The 20,559-nt window shown below is 34.0% G+C and overlaps 1 protein-coding gene across 1 annotated transcript; it reads left to right on the top strand.

Annotated features, from left to right (window-relative positions):
* The first annotated feature begins 7,861 nt into the window (after positions 1-7,861).
* On the top strand, positions 7,862-19,025 carry LOC138704677 (ankyrin-1-like). The gene is made up of 4 exons (XM_069832802.1): positions 7,862-7,999; positions 11,948-12,235; positions 12,317-12,474; positions 17,182-19,025. The coding sequence occupies exons 1-4, from the start codon at positions 7,951-7,953 to the stop codon at positions 18,223-18,225; spliced, it is 1,539 nt and encodes a 512-aa protein (XP_069688903.1). The 5' UTR covers positions 7,862-7,950; the 3' UTR covers positions 18,226-19,025.
* Positions 19,026-20,559: the final 1,534 nt, after the last annotated feature.

Genomic DNA, 20,559 nt, shown 5'->3' with positions numbered 1-20,559 from the left:
TTAATGAGTTTGCTTTTGAACGCTACTAAATTCTGATGTCACTGGGTAGAGTATTCCACAAGCGCGATAGTGAGATTGTATATAATGATGAATACGATGAAGTCTTATGTGTTGGTATGGCTAGTATGAGGCTATTTTGCGTGCGTGTGGAGAGATTATATGATGACAGGTAACTGAAACGGGAGGCAAGGTATGTAGGTGTAGAGGTGTGAAGGATTTGGGAAAGGAGAACAAGAGAAAGAAAATTTCTACGTTCGTTAAGCCGTAGCCAGTTTAGAGTTTGGGGTAATGTGGTCAGCGCGACGGACATCGCAGACGAAGCTAACACAAGAGTTATGAACACGTTGTAATCACAGTCTAGTATATACAGTCGCGAAGCTCAATACGTAGTAAATATGCAAACATTAGGTAATTGCTCACCACTAGGATCGCTAACATCGCCTCATTACAGGCAATGCAAAATAGTACCGTCACAGTCTATTGTTTCTAGCATCCTCAAAACTCAAGCTTCGTGACTGTATATAGTAGACTGTGTTGTAATCTTTGCGACTGGTTGACATTGAGGTCAGTCAGTAGAAAATCACAATAATCGAACTGGGGCATATATTTTTAGTTCATTTATGATTGCCTAAGGCTCATGTAGAAGCTCCGGTTTCGGGTTCAATAATTTTGTCTGGTGTATTACTAAAGTTAGAAGGATATGGCTTATTGCGTGTATTTGTAATTTTAGTTAATTTTTCTGTACTTAATTATATTTGAATTTCTATTAGATTGGTTGGTGGTGTACTACGTATTGATATTCGTGGCTGTATATACTAGACTGTGGTAAAATTAAGGCTCGATTGTATAAAACATTTTGATTGGATCAGAGATGAAATTGATATCTGTTCAAGCCAAACTTCCATATTCTTTAGTTTTATTTATACCGCAAGTTAAGCTTATTTTCTTCTATTGTTGGAAATGTTGAACATTACACATTTTTTCTTTATTACTATTTTAATTAAAATATGAGATTCTTCGTTCCTCAGATTGCAACAAATGGCTTCTCACAGGTGTGAAAATATATTCACACTTCTGCATATATGATAGTTTTCGAGAAAAGGTACTACATTAAAAACCATTGTTTTGAGTTACCAAAAAAATTATAAATAATGCCAAATTTGTCATATCGAACCTTCTAGAACTTCTCTAGAATCCTGCAATGAACCGGTACTCCCTCCTAAACACAACACGAACCTAGACCCGACTTGGGATATTAAATCCTACCACGAACGATGCAACAAAACTTGGTAATTCATTTTTTTTACTTCATGTAATTTTAATTGGTGCTGTTATGGGCGTAGCTATTAAATCTTTAGAATATCCAACGAGGCTGCCAACATTATTTGAAGCACCGGAGTTAATTGCAATGATTAAAATTCTAATTGGCTTGGCAACACGTACAAATTTATCATGCCGGTTAAACACCCGCAAGTGGATCTGGGATGAGAGCTTGTACTTCAGGTAGGAAGCCTTGATTTTGTACTGAGCCAAGCAATGAAAAAATAATAAAGGAACGACCCGTGGTCTTAGACATTTCTACGACAATATTGGGAACTGCGTGTGTTTGTTATCGCATTTCAGGACTTGCAAGATTATAAAATGCACACTAACGTAAATGTCATAATATTGTTCATTGACTCTAAGACTGCTTCCAATAATCGATTGACTATATGTAATAACTGTTTCGCTCACTGAATGCCTCTTTGAAAACACAGTCTGGTTGAATATCTCACTGTGGATTATTTTTAGACATTTCAGCCACTAAATTTCCCCAGAGAGGAAAGTCACAGGGATTTAGGTCAGAGTATCGAGTAGGCCTCACGTTTGTACCGACTACTTCATCCATAGATATATTCAGAAATGGACTGTAAGAATCTGTTGAATTTTAACCAATCAGAGTCGTATTGGGCAATGCATAATTAGCGTATATAAATTATCTGTAGTAATGTCACGAGAGGTCTGAGATCTGCCGATAAATCCACGAGCGAAGCGAGTGGATTTATCTGGGAAATCTCAGACCTCGAGTGACATTTATTAGGACTATTTCGTGAATAAAATAAAAATTTAAATAATATATATCTAAAATTCGATCACAAAATGTTAATAATTGTATATTAACGAATACTTAACCTATTCAGACATTGTGAAGTTGAAATACTCGTAGATGAATATCGATTATTGCAATAAAGAAATTCGATGTTATTATTCAGTAATGCCAATTGCGAAAAGCGAAATACAGGTTTAACATTGTTAATTACATGTACTGCACTTTTCTCTTATTATTATAACAAATACATTTTCATTATCTGCTGAAATCATAATTTAATTTAACAGTAACAGTGGGGACAGCTATATACCAATGCTTATGTATTCACAGTGAGACATGATGCTACACAGTGAAGCCATCTCTATATAGATAGGCCTAATTAAAACACGAATTTTATTACGCCATACGAAAGGCAGTTTGATCAAAGACATTATTACTATGCAAGGTATTTGAGTTTGATATGCGATGATGTTACATAAATTTGAACGTCTATTAATTGTTTAATTTCAATACAAATGTTATAGGCTACAATTTTTACAGGTTACGTTAGGCCTACCTGTGGAAGCAGGACCAATGTCAGCTGTGCCTTGTTTCGACCGTTACTTACAATGAGTGCTACACGAAAGCATTTTTTATAGCTCGACAAACGCATTCTCGCTGTAGTGTGTAACGGAACTAAAGCTGCATCTACACAGTTCAATATTCCAATCGCGTATGCATGCAATCTGGGAAGAATATAATCAAGTTTAAAAGGTACGTTCAATTAAGATGCATAAATACTTTGTGTCTACATGGTGCGCCGTTTTGAACGTGGTCTTCACTGCGTAAATATATTAATTAATATTAAATATCAATCTTGCATTCATTGCTTTAAAGTTGCATCTTAATGTATTCATGATCATCAATTTACGGGGAAACAGTTGGCGACAACGACTAAACAAAATAACGACCATGCGATAAATTGATAGCAATAAATCTAGCTGCAGAAATTATCGCAAAGTCTGAGTGTGATTGGTTGGAATTCAAAATTTCATTACACTTCATTGGTCGAAAATGGAATGACGTCATATAAACGAAATAGTCAGAGCTAACCTGATCTTTATTTTTTGGTATAACTAATAACAACCAACATTACAACGCAAACTTATCACTTTATCACATTCAAATTACCGCACTTAACCGACTGTTCTTTCCGCTAGAATCAGTAATGACCATTATTAAAACGCAAAATAATCGCATACAAACTAACGCACCTAACCGTGGTTTTGGGTACCATCAGTAGCAACCAAAATTACCACCCAAAATTAACGCATACAAGTTACGGTACTTAACCGGCTTTTTTTTTTCCGCAAACAATAGTAACCGGCAATACAATGTAAAATTATCGCATACAAATGATCGCAGAAATAATATAATTAAATAATAAAGAAAAAAATAATAAATAAGTAAATAAATAAGTAATAAATAAGTAAATAACTAATAAAAATAACTAATAAAAATAAATAAATAAATAAATAAATAAATAAATAAATAAATAAATAAATAAGTAAATAATAAATAAGTAAATAAATATATAAATAAATAAATAAGTGAATAAATAAATAAATAAATAATAATTATGTGAATAATAAGTAAATAAATAAATAAATAAATAAGTAAATAATAAATGAATAATAAATATGTAAATAGTAAATAAGTAAATGAATAAGTAAATAAATAATAAATATGTAAATAATAAATAAGTAAATAAATAAATAAGTAAATAAGAAATTAATAATAAATAAGTAAATAAATAAATAAATAAGTAAATAATAAATATGTAAATAATAAATTAGTAAATAAATAAATAATAAACATGTAAATAATAAATTAGTAAATAAATAAATAATAAACATGTAAATAATAAATTAGTAAATAAATAAATAATAAACATGTAAATAATAAATAAATAATAAATAAGTAAATAATAAATATGTAAATAATAAATAAGTAAATAATAAATAAGTAAATAAATAAATAATAAACATGTAAATAATAAATAAGTAATAAATAAGTAAATAATAAATATGTAAATAATAAATAAGTAAATAAATAAATAATAAACATGTAATTAATAAATAAGTAAATAATAAATAAGTAAATAATAAATATGTAAATAATAAATAAGTAAATAAATAAATAATAAACATGTAAATAATAAATAAGTAAATAAATAAATAAGTAAATAAATAAATAAGTAATAAATATGTGAATAATAAATAAGTAAATAAACAAGTACATAAATAAATAACCGAATAAATAAATAAATAAATAAATCAATCAATAAATAAATAAACAACTATACTCATACGTTTAGTCCATAGGTTTATCTAAAGATGATGTCAAATTTCTTATACTAGAAGAAAAAAGTTGCGGTTTTTTATATTTTTATTTATGTTATGATAATATTTTAATAAAAGAATGTAAATAATAAATATAAATTTAAATGTAAATAATATATGCAAATTATAAATACTAAAAATGTTGGCGGTCGGCAATTTCGAGCATCTGTTATGTCACAAGAAATATGGTAAGTTAACTCAAATTTGGTCATAGAAGAAAAGTAAAGAAGGTAAACGTGCGAATTCTAAATGAGGCAGTAGAGCAACTGGTCAGCGTCAAATACTTGGGGTGTACTATAAGCAGTAACATAAGCTTTATGTACTTCATTTTTTATATCCAGTCAGCACTGCAAGAGTTACAGCATAGAACTTAAGTTCCTTGATATACAATGTTATGTCTGCCTGGCATAGGCTACTAAGTTTTCTTGGTGCTTCATGTGGTATAATAATTCAGAATTTTAAGACCACCATCATCAGTTTCCTATTCTATTCATATGCTACATTTTGCATCTTACATTCAGCTCAAGAGGCGTTTCTTATCATGTAGGCTATTTCTTTTCTTTTTTCATCATCACACTAATGAAATTTCATTACTTTCAGTAATGTGACTAATATTTTTCAGCTTTATATTTTATAAAATCCGGAAACAAACAAATATAAAAGTAGATTCTTTTGAAAAGAGGTCAATTAATTAATTGTTTTGAATCAAAATACCCTGAAATCTCTAAGTTGCAGTTCCAGAAGTATGCGATTCCAATCAAATCAAAAATTACAAAATTACAAACAAAAATGGCATGAACATATTTGAAGAATGGACTCTTCTAAGTTAATTAAACAAGCACTATTATACCAGCCACAAGGTCACAGGGATGTGGGACGTCCTAGAAGACGATGGGGAGATGAATTTTGAGAGCGGAACGGACCGAGGTCTACCATGATGATGATGATGATGATGATGATGATGATGATGATGATGATGATGATTAGAATTTCATACCCCAAGTATTAACACAGCGTTGGAAATAATACGTGATTTTCGACTTACGGCAGTATTTTACCGAATGTGCGAAACATTAATAGGGTATAAAGGCCCATTCACAATGAAAATTAAACATAACCTTAACATAAACACAGAAGTTTGCGCCCAGGCTACCAAATGGAACCATTCACAATCATTCACATAAGCATTGACATAAACATTACCGTAAGACGTTAACATGAAAGTTTGCAAACTCCAATCTTTCATGCTTATGCTTACGTGATTTGCAAACAGAACACAATCGTGGAGCGCTGAAGTATACAACAGAATATGAGGAAATGGCGTCGTTGTTATGTTTCCATGGTTACCAAGTATGTTTGCTGTTATGTTTATGTTCCCATCGTGAATGATGGTATGACTTCTTGATTTTACTGTAACGTTAAGTTAACGCTTACGTTATGTTTAATTTTCATTGTGAATGAGCCTTATAGCCTTTCCCTCGCGCCGTGAATTATAAAAGTTCGATGAAATAGTTTGGCCCTAAGGCGATAAGACAAATGTCGGGATGAGCCCTAAAAGAAATGAGCCACGGACCTGCATTCATATCCCCATGAATCTCCCTAAATACTCTAAATTAATTAATAATTACATCTCTCCCCTCTCTTCGTAATTGAGTCACCATAAAGCCAAATGGCTGGTCTCTAAATTGAGACGATTCAACAAGGCTCATAACAACAATCACCTCCTACATAATAGCCAAATTGGCTAGTCTCTTATATATGAGGCAACTCATCCTGCCTAAGGTATTCCGTGGTTTTCCTAAGACAAATGTCGGGATGAGCCGTATAAGAAATGGGCCACGTACCTATATGCCCTTCCCCATATATATTCCCCTTTTCTTGTAAACGACGTATGCCCTAGTTCAGAACCTATAAATTGTCTATTAAATGTACGAGGTCAACCAATTAGTCGCAATTTTAAAGGACAGGGACCTCTCAAATTGCAGATTTAGATTTCGCGGCGCTTCTTCCGACGGCCTTCACATGCCTTGTCATCGAACAACAGATGACAGTGTCTTGCCATCCTAACGGCAAACACCAGCCATCTCCTCCTCGCCCCGTTCCGTGATCACTTGATCAAATCTCCGTCCCCCTCGGGTATGTGGTACCTAAGAGGTTACGTCCAATTTCGGCTTCCCCTTCAAAATTTTCTAGAGCTCCTTCAGTGGAGCAGCGTAACCCGGAGTGAGACTAGTGGCCAACAGGCTTGGAGCTCACATACTTAGTTTTGTACAGCCCCCAACCCCTTGCAAGGACGCGTTTTGCGTACCTTTTAAATTTGTCCTCCCAATTCTCTTTCGATTTTTCGATTTTTTTCGATTTTGGGCAAAGAATTAAACGTTCCGTCTATAAATAAACTTTTCATTTCTTCAAGAAAATCCAAATTGCTTTTGGCAAGAGAATCGCACAATATTCTTATCTGTGTCATTTACAAGTAGGAAATTTTTCTTCCTGTTTGTGGTCATATCTTACGTCAACATTGCCTCATGCAATTTGCCTACTCTATTGTGCAACTTGGGGAATGTGTATGAAGGGCTGACGCGAATATTTTTTCCTGTTTCAGCATAGGCAGAAAGTTTCTTCTTCTTCTTATTCTTCTTCTTCTTCTTCCTCTTCTTCCTCTTCCTTCTTCTTCTTATTATTATTATCATTATCATTATCATTATTATTATTATTATTAATTACTTACTTACAAATGGCTTTTAAGGAACCCGCAGGTTCATTGCCGCCCTCACATAAGCCCGCCATCGGTCCCTATCCTGTGCAACATAAATCCAGTCTCTATCATCATATCCCATCTCCCTCAAATCCATTTTAATATTATCCTCCCATTTACGTCTGAGGGAGGTGGGATATGATTGTAGAGACTGGATTAATCTTGCTCAGGATAGGGACCGATGACGTGCTTATGTGAGGGCGACAATGAACCTCCGGGTTCCTTAAATGTCATAAGTAAGTAAGTAAGTAAGTAAATAAATACAAAGAAATTGGGTAACCCTTACCTAATTAAAAAATATACTTCAATTCCTATACATGCATTCAAGTTTCTTATCTGACTAATATACCAATACTACGAACATTTCTACAGATTTTCGTATTCTAACAAAACTACCGGACCAGTATTCTACAAGGCGGCAACTCTAATGTCAACAATACTTCCAAATTACTAGGTACATCTGTGTCATTCTTTGTTTAAAAACATAACTGATGGGTTTCATAACACTGTGTTAATGAATTTACACAGTTTTACGGATATAGCATCACATCAGAAGAGAGATTTATTGCATATGCTACAGGAAGTGACGTTTCCAATAAGGAGCGGTCACTAATATATTGTAGTCCATTCCGATATCGGCTTCCAAAGCACTCATCGCACAATACCCAGTCACATAACTCAACGAGATCCACCATCAGGCTCCTAAATTCTACGCACACGACACAATGGCTACTGCAGTCATCATCTTTATGCTTCTGGGGTGCATCATTGGAGGTAATTCAATATTTTTCTTAGTTGTTCCCATGTATATGCAGTTATAGATTTCTCGCTATATATAGAGCATTCCACCTTAAGAAAAAAGCATTGATTTTATGGGCCTTGCCTAGTACATTGTAGAATATATGTGGTAGATAAACGTTTCTATGACAACTGATCACTTGATGGAATAGCTCCATATGCTCAATGATTTTTTCTTAACGTGGAATCCTCTATAGGCCTACATAAAGACCGTATTATTATTATTGTTATTATTATTATTATTATTATTATTATTATTATTATTATTATTATTATTATTATTATTATTATTTAATAAATAATGGTGGTCGGTGTTGAACCTGCCACTATTTTTGTTGATATTTCGTGAAATATTATAGAAGTGTATTACAGTATATACAAGGAGAAAGTCAATGTTCACCTACTTAGATATAACACGTGGGACAAGTCCCATGCAATCGGCAAGCGGTAGAGCATGAAAGCCGAGGAATATTATAGACAGGAAAACATCGATCATACGGGAATGGTATTTAAAAGTTGTTAATTCCTTATAAAAAATGAATCTAATGCAACGTTAATACGAATTAAATATATACAACAAATCCATAAATTTTCTACACATCACAATAACAAAAGTCGACAATAAACACACATTCAAAGTCTACAGAAAACCCACCACAACAACAACAAGAACAACAACAACAACACATCCAAGCACCCAACACAACACAAACTAGCTGCATTCCGAACAATGGTACACAGACTACTCAACATACCAATGAACCAAAATGATTACAAAGAAGAGCTAAACACAATCAAATACATAGCACAAGAAAACGGATACAACCCCAACATAATAGACAACATAATACGAAAGACAAAACATAATCACAAAAAACATAAGAATACAACACAAACACAAGAACACAGAAAATACATCACACTTACATACGAAAACAAAAACACACACAAGATTGCAAGCTTATTCAAGAAATTAAATTACAACATCGTATACAGAACAAATAATACTCTACAAAAACATTTCAACACACAAACAAAACAAGCAAACAAATACAACCACACAGGCGTATACAAACTCAAATGTAACACCTGCAACAACTTCTACATAGGACGGACAGACAGACAGATCATTTCAAACACGATACAAAGAACACATCACAGCCATAACAAAATTACAAAACACTTCCACGTATGCAGAACACATCACAAATGCTAACCACACCTACAGAGACATCAACACAGACATGGAAATACTGCACATCCAACCAAAAAGCCAGAAACTAAACACACTAGAACAATACGAAATATACAGACACACAAAAACACACCCAAATGAAATTCTCAACACACAACTCAATTTCAGAACACACACACACACACACACACACACACACACACACACACACACACACTCGTAGACTCCACATTACACTACACAAACACACCCCCACAGAAAACAAAACAAAAGGCGCCAAGACCAGCAACAGCCAGTTCTGAAGATGGTAGATAACAGACCGAAACATGTTAACCAGGTAGGATAGAATTTAACACGAGAAAGACATAATATATATTCCGAAACAAATTAATATTATTTCCTAGAATATATCTATCTAGGTCTATAAAATACAATAATAATTAAATAAGAAATAAATAAATAAATGAATAAATAAATAAATAAACAATGAAAAAATAAATAAATAAATAAACAAATAAATAAATAAATAAATAAATAAATAAATAAATAAATAAATATTACCTTAAACTCTCGAATAGTGTATGCTTTGTAGGCGTTGAATAATATTTATATTATCAAAAATACCTTGACATGAACGTTTTGTGACATGAAATCGGTTTACAGAGGCTTGAATTCTCGTCACAACAACAGATCACGTTGTACTGTATTTTGCTTTCTTTAGACTCAAACGCATTCTACTAAATATGCGGAGCAGTGTATAACATAAAATTTTCGTTTTTTTTTTTTTTTTGTTACACATACTCATTATCTTCATTTACCTGAAGGTACGATAGTACAAGAGGCCTCGTTGAGATAATACATAAATACAGTGTGTCAATATTAAAATTATTAAAAACTAAAAACATAATAACATTCAAATAAAATATTACATAATTATCAAAAAATCATTCTTATTCTAAAAATGATTATTTTGTAGCCACCTCTTAGTTTGAAGTTTGAATTGTCTTTCATTTTGTACCTTTATATTTTTAGATATTTTATTATGTACAGTAGTGGCAAAAAAAAAAAAACTGGACCGACCACTGTAGCTGATTTCAGAGCCTTGTTCACTCCATAGCACGATAGACTGGTAACTAATACCTTCGTGGCTGGAATCCTGCCTGGAAAGGAAAATTTTTTTCTTCCTTATTAAAATTTATTCCTAATACTTTTCGATTGCTAGTAAAATTCATGTTCTGGGAATAATAAATTAATTAAGTAGTACAATATCACAGTTGCGAAATTATCCGAGTTGTTCTTTTTCAACTGTAATGTATGTACAGTAGTGGCAAAAAAAACAGGACCCACCTTTGTAGCTGATTTCAGAGCCTTGTTCATTCCAGAGCACTATAGACTGGTAACTAAGACTTTCGTGGTTCGAATCCTTTGTGGGAAGGAATTTTTTTTTTTCGTTCCTTATTCGAATTTATTTCCAATACTATTCGATTGCAGCGATATTCTCCTACTTAATTAACTTATTATTCCCAGAACATGAATGTTACCAACATATTTTCTAATAGCTTTCGAAATGGTCTACGTCAGCAGTCGATGCTGCAACAATTTCAATAGATTACTCGCTATTTTGTGAATGCGGGCGTGGCATGCGCAGTGGCTCATTTCGGGGACTTTGATTATTCCGTCGGTCCGGTTTTATTTGTCACAACTGTACAACTAAATAGGTGTATAATAACTGGATAATAAGAATATGGATACAAGCAAATTAGATAAATATAGATTAAAGATTGTAAGCGTCTCTTCACATAGTATTTTACATGCATTTTTCAGTTTTATATTTTATATAGTGAAGAACTACAATTATATATATAAATATATATATATATATATATATATATATATATATATATATATATATATATATATATATTGTAATTACAGTACATGTTTGTGTTTTTAACTAATTGACAATAAGGGTACATTTACATGAGTAAAGAAATATTGATGTCCCCAACCCATATTGATTTTAATATGTTTTATGTTTATCAATGTATATTGTATTTTTGATCACAGAGGTACTTGTATTTATTTAGGGATGATATTGCAGCATAAAAAGTTGTATCTTATGATGTCGGCATTACCGACGAAAACGTTAATACAGTATTAAATTATGTAATGTAAAGATTTGTACCTTACATATATATATATATATATATATATATATATATATAAAGTAAAGTCATTGACTGAAAATAAATCTTTGTATTGTATATCATGGACTTTTCTGAAAAATTATTCAAAATGAATTGCAAAATAAATATATTTGCATTTTAATAGGTATCTTTATCTCATTTGGTAATGAAACGTTTCGTCCATGTCTACATACCTTGATAATATTTTTCAATAAACATTTTGAAAAAATATGACAGATTTACTTCTTAATATTGCGGAATTAGCCGAGTCTTCCCTAACAGTTCTTTATTGTCCGCAAAATTATGTAGGCATTTGGAAACAAAACCACATCGAATGTAAGGACAAGAACAACAATTTTTCGCAACGTAAACTTGAAGGGTGACGGATAGTTCTCAAAAGAGAAAATATTGAAAAATTGAAAAAAAAAATTGTATACTTATACAGAAAACTCTTTGGGATATTAAATGTGCTTACCATTATTTTTTACTTCCATAGCATCACGCTCTTCCAAGAGTGGTTACTAAGTATTTGCTCTGATCTAGGTCAATGCCTAGTACTCAGGCACAGAACTCCGCAGGTCGTACGAGTCAGGGAAGGCAGCACACTCGTACTTCAAGCTGACGTCGAATCCGACGAGGATAACTTGTGGTTTTACGGACCGGGGAACCGACAAATAGGAGAGTTCGACCATAGGGTGGACATCACCAGAGAGGAGTTCGTTATACAGCTCTACATCTGGCGAGTAGACCGTCACCAGTCAGGGGTCTACTCCTTGAAGGGGTTCGACCTTTGGAGCAACGAACGCCTTAACTGGTCCGTGATCGTACAGGGTGAGTTCACGGTTGATAACAATCCCCTATTCCTTCAAAATACACACTCGTCTGTTGACCGCAATGTCTGTGTGATTGCAGTTGTGCCTGAATATCACGTCAGTTTAGACACCGCCTCCACGTGCTGTGTCACTGTCGACTATCCTGAACGCAGCTGCGTCACGTGGGAGTATCTCGGGTGTGACGTTGTCATCAGAGACGCCGATAGTAAAATATTAAAGGAGTACAACCAATGCGGAGTGAGTACGTCTCTCATGAATGGGATGCACATCACAATTTGTCATTAAATGCTATAATCCATGTTGAATCTTTCGTACACTACTTTTAACACTTGAATATAAATAATTGACATATTCATACTATACAAAGGAAACAAACAAAAAATACACAAACCACACCAATACATGAACAAAATACACTCAAAACTCCAATACACACTGGAACTTGAAAACAATAACTCCATAAATTTGCTAGACATCACCATAACAAAAGTTGACAACAAACACACCTTCAAAATATACAGAAAACCAACCACCACCACCACACACATACACAACACATCTAATCACCCCACACAACACAAATATGTTGCATTCAGGACAATGGTACACAGATTACTCAACATACCCATTAGCCAACAACAATACAATGAAGAAGTGAACACAATCAAATACATAGCACGAGAAAATGGTTATAATCCAAACATAATAGACAACATCATAAGGAAGACAAAACAAAAACTCGACAAACACAAAAACACACAAAACACAACACAAACACAAGAACACAAAAAATACATCACACTAACATACGAAAACAAAAACACACACAAGATCGCATCCTCATTCAGAAAACAGAAATACAACATAGCATACAGAACGGAAAACACACTACAAAGACATCTCAACACACAAACACAAACAAATAAATACAACCACACAGGCGTATACAACCTCACATTCAATTGTTGGGACAGTTTCTACATTGGACAGACAGGCAGATTATTCCAAACTCGATACAAAGAACAAATTAAAGCAATAACCAGAGAACACAATACATCTACATATGCCGAACACATAACTAATGCTAACCATACAAACAATAACATAAATACAGACATGGAAATTCTACACATATAACCCAAAAACAAAAACTCCACATATTAGAACAATATGAAATATACAGACACACTAAAACACAACCTAATCAAATTCTCAAAACACAGATCAATTTTAGAACACACGCACTATTTGACACAACTCTTCATCACACGAACGCACCCACACAACAGGCAGCGAAGTTAAGATGACGCCGAGATCTGGTAGGCTCTGAGGATGATGTCAAGTAGCACCGAAACAGCTTTAAGCCACACATGCTTACATAATTAAAACAAGATCGCCATTTAATCAATTATTTAAATACTATAAGTTTATCTTCTAAAGCTAGGCAATAGTTATAGGACTACAGTGTTCAAAAGTTGTGGAATATTACTGATAACTTCTTAAATTTTGATTTTACATTCAAGGAGACTGGGTAGTGATGCCTGTGCGATTAAAAAATTTCAGTACCAAAGTTTAGTTCAATATTTCTAGGCTTTTAGTGTTCAGAGTGGAATAAAAAATTCCATGCTTATACCATTATTATGAATTCAGCTGTATAAAAGACAACTAATTAGTTTCGTATTCAAGTGAAAAAGAAAGGCCCTAACTGATAACCTATTTCCCCACTTTGCTAAATTTACCTCATTATTCAGGTGCACATTACTTGCTACAGTCTTCACTCTACAACTTGTACTTTTTTAAGTTATCAAGTAATGCATATTGTAAATTCTACAGCAAAATTTAGTATTTCACCCATAGTGAAACAGAAAAGATATTGGACTTTAACAATTCTTTAAATTTTTTCAATGCATATACAGGGTGTTAACAATGACGTTTACAACGTTTCAGGGATGATAAAGAAGGTAAAAACAAACATATTTTTTAAGTGACAAATCTTTAGCAGATGCGCCGTTTTCCCACTAGGTGCCTGAAGGGTAGATGGCTTGACTTCCATCACAACACACACTGGTTAGTTCTGTTTGTACTGCTGTGTCTGCAACAAGTTAAAAGGGTCATCCCGGTGTCAACGAAGACTTGCTACGACACGTAAGTACGTTTGCGTTGTACTAGAGCCTATGTTTTTCTACGCGACGTCCTACCAGAAATTTTAGAAAATATCCCATTGAACATCAGAGACCGAATATGGTTTCAGCATGACGTTGCCCCTCCACACTTCGGTCGTCGTGTCAGTAACCACCTAAATGCTAATTCCCCGATCGTTGAATTGGCAGGCGTGGGCCGGTACCGTGGCCATCTCGATCACCGGACTTAACCCCACTGTATTTCTTTTGTGGGAAGACATGAAACATCTTGTGTATGAGACACCGATCGATACGGCAGAAGACTTAGTTGCTCGCGTTGCTGAAGCTGCACATGTTATTCGAGACAATGCTGGCCTTTTGAGCGTTGCAGACACTTCATAGTACGAAGGTACCAGTTGTGCAATGCCTTCAATGGACGGCAGTTTGAACACCACCTCTAAAACGACAATTGGTCTCGTTCCTTATGGATTATACTAACACTTACGTACACAATAAACGGCGCATCTGCCAAAGTTTTGTCACTTACAAAAGAAGTTTGTTTTTACCTCCTCTATCATCCCTGAAACGTTGTAAACGTTATTTTTAACACCTTGTATATATTTTTCTCATGTAATGTGTGTGATATTCCTAAGCCCGTAGGTATACTATGTAGAACACAGGCTGCAGAAAACACTGTAAAATTTTATTTAAACTGATTCACTAGTTTAAGAGAAAAATGCATTTAAGTTTGAAAAAAGTCAATTTACAGAAAACTGCATTAAAAAAGAATGTATGAATTACATGTACCGCCAAATTTTAAGAGGCCATTTAAAGGGCCTATCTGCAAAAAAAAAATACCCCCAAAATATTTATATTGTTTTAAAGAGCAAGTTTTGCACATTTTTTAAACACAATATAAAAAAATCGGATTTTTGACCATTAATCACTACCTGGTTTTCTTAATGTAGATTCGGAATATGTCAATTTTAAGGGGAGGCAGAGGTGAATATTTCAAAATCCACAACATTTATCCGATTTGTTTGAAATTGATCATGGATACTAAGTATGTTATTAGTAGACTTCGTTGAATTGCCACACGCAGCATGCAATCAGGTGGCCGATGTACGGTATTATAGGAGAGGTGAGCGACCTCCCGGTCTCGTAGTATAAGCAGTTCATGTTTAGAGATGTGACCGGTCCAAATATATAGAGCAGCTACAGCTAATGTATACCTATGTAAGCACTTGTTTTTGCATTACTGTGGTTGGAATAGTGAAAGTTTAACATTTGTTCAGTGCAGACAAGAATTCAATCAAACATACTACAATGAGAGTGTTGCTGTTCCAAATAATTGCCCCTGGAATACCCTTACCACCGCAGCCAGTCTTGACCCTTTGGAAAACGTGGTTGGATGCTGTTAATTATTATGCAGAATATTACGGCAAAATAATGGAGGTAATTAATGCATTGGCTAGCACAGACAGTTCCGCTGTTGCAGCTGTAAAATCATTGCCTTCTGAACAGCTATTGGAAGATATTCTGTTCACTGATTCTAATTTTAAAATTGTGTCCAAAAGCATCACCCTGTTAGAATCGTATAAATTACAACTCTCAGAAGCCCTTAATATAGTGTATAAAGTATCACAAACCGTTATCCAAAATAACAATTCATTAATTTCAGAAAAAGTGAAATGTAAGTTGAGAAACATTATTGCTAAAATTCTGCCTATTCACGACTTCGTATTATAAATGATGTACTATCAGGTCATGACAAGACGTCTGAAGTTGGTGTACTAAAAAGTAGTGACTTTCCGTTCTTCAAATATGCACCTATTACATCGTGTGATGTTGAACGTACAATTTCCCAATATAAAAACTGTTTGAGTGACCATCGGAGGAGGTTCACTTTGCAGTCGCTCAAAATGTACGCAACTCTTCACTGCAATGCACATATTCAAGGATGATGCTAGTATATTACATTAAATTTTAAGGGTTAATATATCTCACTACAACATAATTGTGTATTTACATGTTTAGACATATCCTACTTCAATGATCATTCATTATATTTCTTGAATGCAAGATACAGGTTTTATTGTAACCGGAGTATACTGCTCAGTGTTTACATCAGAGGCATACTCCATCCGTTGCACATCCCCTTCTCATACAGTCTATACCGCGTGCGCAGTAAACCTTACGATTCTCGTGGCAATTCCACGAAGTCTAGTTATTAGTAATGGACATAACAAGTTTCAACTTTCTAAGTACAATCGTTCTGTAAATATTAATAATTTTATAAAACTTTATATCGTTTGATATAAAATGCTCCATGCACCATATTGTAAGAAATTTTCAATATTTATTTTTATTTATATGTTCAGAGAAGGTATATCAATAATGATAAGTATTAGTTATACTAATATAGCATAATAATATAGTAATACAGTTATCTTGGTTTTAATTTCATACTTTAAGGGCACAAAATCAAAAACTAACATCGGAATATGAAAATAAAGATAATAAAAATGCAAAAACCAAATTTTCATTTTTTCTTCAGTTTTTGTTCAAAATTTCACCTCTACCTCCCCTTAATATAGGGTGCCTTTAAAAAAAAATAAAGTTAACTGTTACACCCTGTGTGCCTGTATAACTTTTTTCGAACACTAGTATCCTATTGTATGGTTTATCTCCAACATATTTTGTATAAAACTTTTTTAAAATTAAAATTGGAGAAGTTATTAGTAATATTCCACAACTTTTGAACACTGTAGGCCTATAACTATTGCATCAGTTCCATATTGATTCAAAGTATTTTTTTTTCCAGAAAGTATCAGCACTGAAACCGAAGGAAAGGGAAGGACTTCTCCTTGATGCGGCCGAGAGGGGAGACATTCCGAATGCAAGAACTTTACTACTGCTGGGAACAAGAGTGGATTTCAATCTTAATCCTGAGGGTTCCCCTTTATGTGCTGCCTCTCTGAAGGGCAACGTGGAAATGTCATTGCTATTGTTGAACTCAGGAGCATCTTTGTCGAGAAAAAATACAGACAGAGATTATTTTGGTCTGTTTTATCAAGCAATCAGCTTATATCCATTTTTTATGTCACCAATTCACTGCGCAGCTTCCTCCGGATCAATTCAATTAGTACAGATTTTTCTTGAAATGGGCGCAAATATAAGTGATGCAGATCCTATTGACAGAACACCATTCCTGTACGGGGCATTGTCAGGATCAGTTCCCCTGATCAAAGCTTTGGTAGCATGGGGCGCAGACAAGAATATCATGGACCTAAAATACCGCACTCCCATATTCTACGCGGCAAGGTGTGGATCTCTTGCCCTCGTTAAATATTTAATAGACCTTGGGGAATACCCATTGAGCATTGACGATGATGCAAACACTCCTTTGTTCTACGCGGCAGAATCAGGGTCCGTGGAGTTGGTCCAATTCTTGGTGTCTCTCGGGTCAAACCCTCTCATTACGAATGCTGGCGATGAATCCCCCATCGCATATGCAGCACGATCAGGATCGGTTCCCATGCTTGAAGCGTTTATGAAGTGGGGAGCAAACATTACTTGGAAAGGTTACTCGGATAGGTCTCTATTACACATAGCAGCGAAAAGGGGTCACGTGTCCCTGGTTCGGAAGCTTATTGACGAAGGATTGAACGTCATGGCTCGTGATGTACGTGGTCAAACACCGCTCCACCATGCTGCGTCTGAGGGACACCTGCAAATTGTTCAGGCCCTTATTAATGCAGGTGCGAGTCCTTTAAGTGTTGACGATAAGAAACGTACACCCTTATACTTGGCTAAATCGAAAAGCAGGAAGCAAGTTGTAGAATGGCTGACACAGTTGAATAAGTGATTATGCACACTGAGATGTCATTTATAATGTTCTGAGAGATAGCATTATTGGACGGATTTTATTCTTGCTTAGTGTCTACAAATAGATTAGTTAATAACTGTCGTGAAACGGGAAATATTATTGATAAGAAGCGAAGAACGAATCCACACACTTAGACAAAACTTAAGGATAACATTCGTCAAGAGATCATTGCATTGTAGTAATTTTTTATCATACTGGTTGAGTGGAAGAGAAGGCCGAATGGCCTTAACTCTGCCCGTTAAAATAAACCATTATTATTATTATTATTATTATTATTATTATTATTATTATTATTATTAATTCAATTTCCAAAAGAGAACTAAGAAAAGTAATGAGTAATTTCATAAGAAGATGCCAGAAATGTGTTGAAAACGAAGGCAGGCAGATACAGAATCTCCTTTAGTGACATGGGTGAGTACATAACTTTTAACGTGCATTACAGTTTATTAGACAGTCACTCTAGCTTGCTAAACATGGGGCTCTCGTATTGATCGATCGGCGGGAAGCGATAGCTAATCGGCCGAGCGGGATCCCACCTTAGCTTCGGTGCCGAGATATATGGATGACCCAGTATAATAATTTTAGTACTAGTCTGTCTGTGTACAGCGATTTCTACTAAACTATTGGACGGATTTTGTTCATATTCAGTATCTACGAGTCAATTTATCAGGGAATTATGTACATGAAATATAATAATTTTAGTACTAGTCTGTCTTTGTACAGCGATTTATACTAAACTACTGGACGGATTTTGTTCATATTCTGTATCTACAAGTCAATTTATCAGAGAATAATGTACATGAAATATAATAATTTTAGTACTAGTCTGTCTGTGTACAGCGATTTCTACTAAACTATTGGACGGATTTTGTTCATATTCTATATCTACGAGTCAATTTATCAGAGAATAATGTACATGAAATATAATAATTTTAGTACTAGTCTGTCTGTGTACAGCGATTTCTACTAAACTATTGGACGGATTTTGTTCATATTCTGTATCTACGAGTCAATTTATCAGAGAATAATGTACATGAAATATAATAATTTTAGTACTAGTCTGTCTGTGTACAGCGATTTCTACTGAACTATTGGACAGATTTTGTTCATATTCGGTATCTACGAGTCAATTCATCAGGGAATGATGTACATGGAATATAATAGTTTTAGTACTAGTTTGTCTGTGTACAGTGATTTCTACTAAACTGTTGGACAGATTTTGTTCATATTCAGTATCCAGGAGTCAATTTATCAGGGAGTAATGTACATGAAATGTAATAATTTTAGTACTGCTCTGTCTGTTTACAGCGATTTCCACTAAACTATTGGACGGCTTTTGTTCATATTCAGTATCTACGAGTCAATTTATCAGGGAATGTTGTACATGGAATATAATAATTTTAGTACTAGTCTGTCTGTATACAGCGATTTCTACTAAACTATTGGACGGATTTTGTTCATATTCAGTATCTACGAGTCAATTTATCAGGGAATGATGTACATGGAATATAATAATTTTAGTACTAGTCTGTCTGTGTACAGCGATTTCTACTAAACTACTGGACGGATTTTGTTCATATTCAGTATCTACGAGTCTATTTATGACGGAATGATCCAAATGAAATTGAAGTGTAATATTTTCAGTAATTAACTCTGTGTAACCATTTGTTCTGAAATGATGAACATATTTTTATACACGTTTAGTTTGTATAATGTTGAACGTGATTATAATATGTAATTATTAATTATAGTTACTTGAAGAATAAACTTTATAGGTAAAGTGAATGCTTGATTTTCGTTTGAGAGCCTATTTATTGAGTCTTCTCGTCTCCATTCCTTCTCCTTTAATCGCCCCTACTTTCATATTCCTCTATGTCTGCTATATTGCTTATCTCTTTAATCTAATTATGTAATAGGCTGTGTGTGTTTGCAATTTTATCAAGCTGTTAGCTCCGGCGAGCAAGAGAAAGGGACACAATTCGTAACACATTTTTCAATTATAATTGTATATTAATGGGATATCGATAACAGTGTAATTGCTAACATGAGATACGCAACTGATTCTGGAAGAAGAACATGTGCAATAAGGATACATTGTACTTTTCCTATGTAGGAACATTCATTAAGAAGTGAGATCCACACGAGAAGTGTGAAATGCAGTTTTTCTTATTTTATATTATGTTTAATGCTCAGCCCTCCTGCAATCTTGACAATTAATAACTGGTTTAATACGAGGGCTGGAGCATAAGTCATGGCAACTATGTTTTATGAGATTGCGGGTGCGATTCGAAATTTTGAGATTCGCAAAATAAA

This window comes from Periplaneta americana, chromosome 8, assembly GCF_040183065.1.
Source record: "Periplaneta americana isolate PAMFEO1 chromosome 8, P.americana_PAMFEO1_priV1, whole genome shotgun sequence".
NCBI classification, from domain to species: Eukaryota; Metazoa; Arthropoda; class Insecta; order Blattodea; family Blattidae; genus Periplaneta; species Periplaneta americana.
The sequence above is the reverse complement of the archived record's forward strand: the minus strand, read 5'-3'. Positions and strand labels throughout refer to the sequence as shown.

What these genes read in the sequence shown, in the direction of transcription:
- LOC138704677 (XM_069832802.1), top strand. Translation starts at nt 7,951, where the DNA reads ATGGCTACTGCAGTCATCATCTTTATGCTTCTGGGGTGCATCATTGGA. An exon ending in TCTGGGGTGCATCATTGGAG is followed by an intron (nt 8,000 to 11,947) that starts GTAATTCAATAT and finishes GCTCTGATCTAG; the next exon opens with GTCAATGCCTAGTACTCAGG. An exon ending in CTGGTCCGTGATCGTACAGG is followed by an intron (nt 12,236 to 12,316) that starts GTGAGTTCACGG and finishes GTGTGATTGCAG; the next exon opens with TTGTGCCTGAATATCACGTC.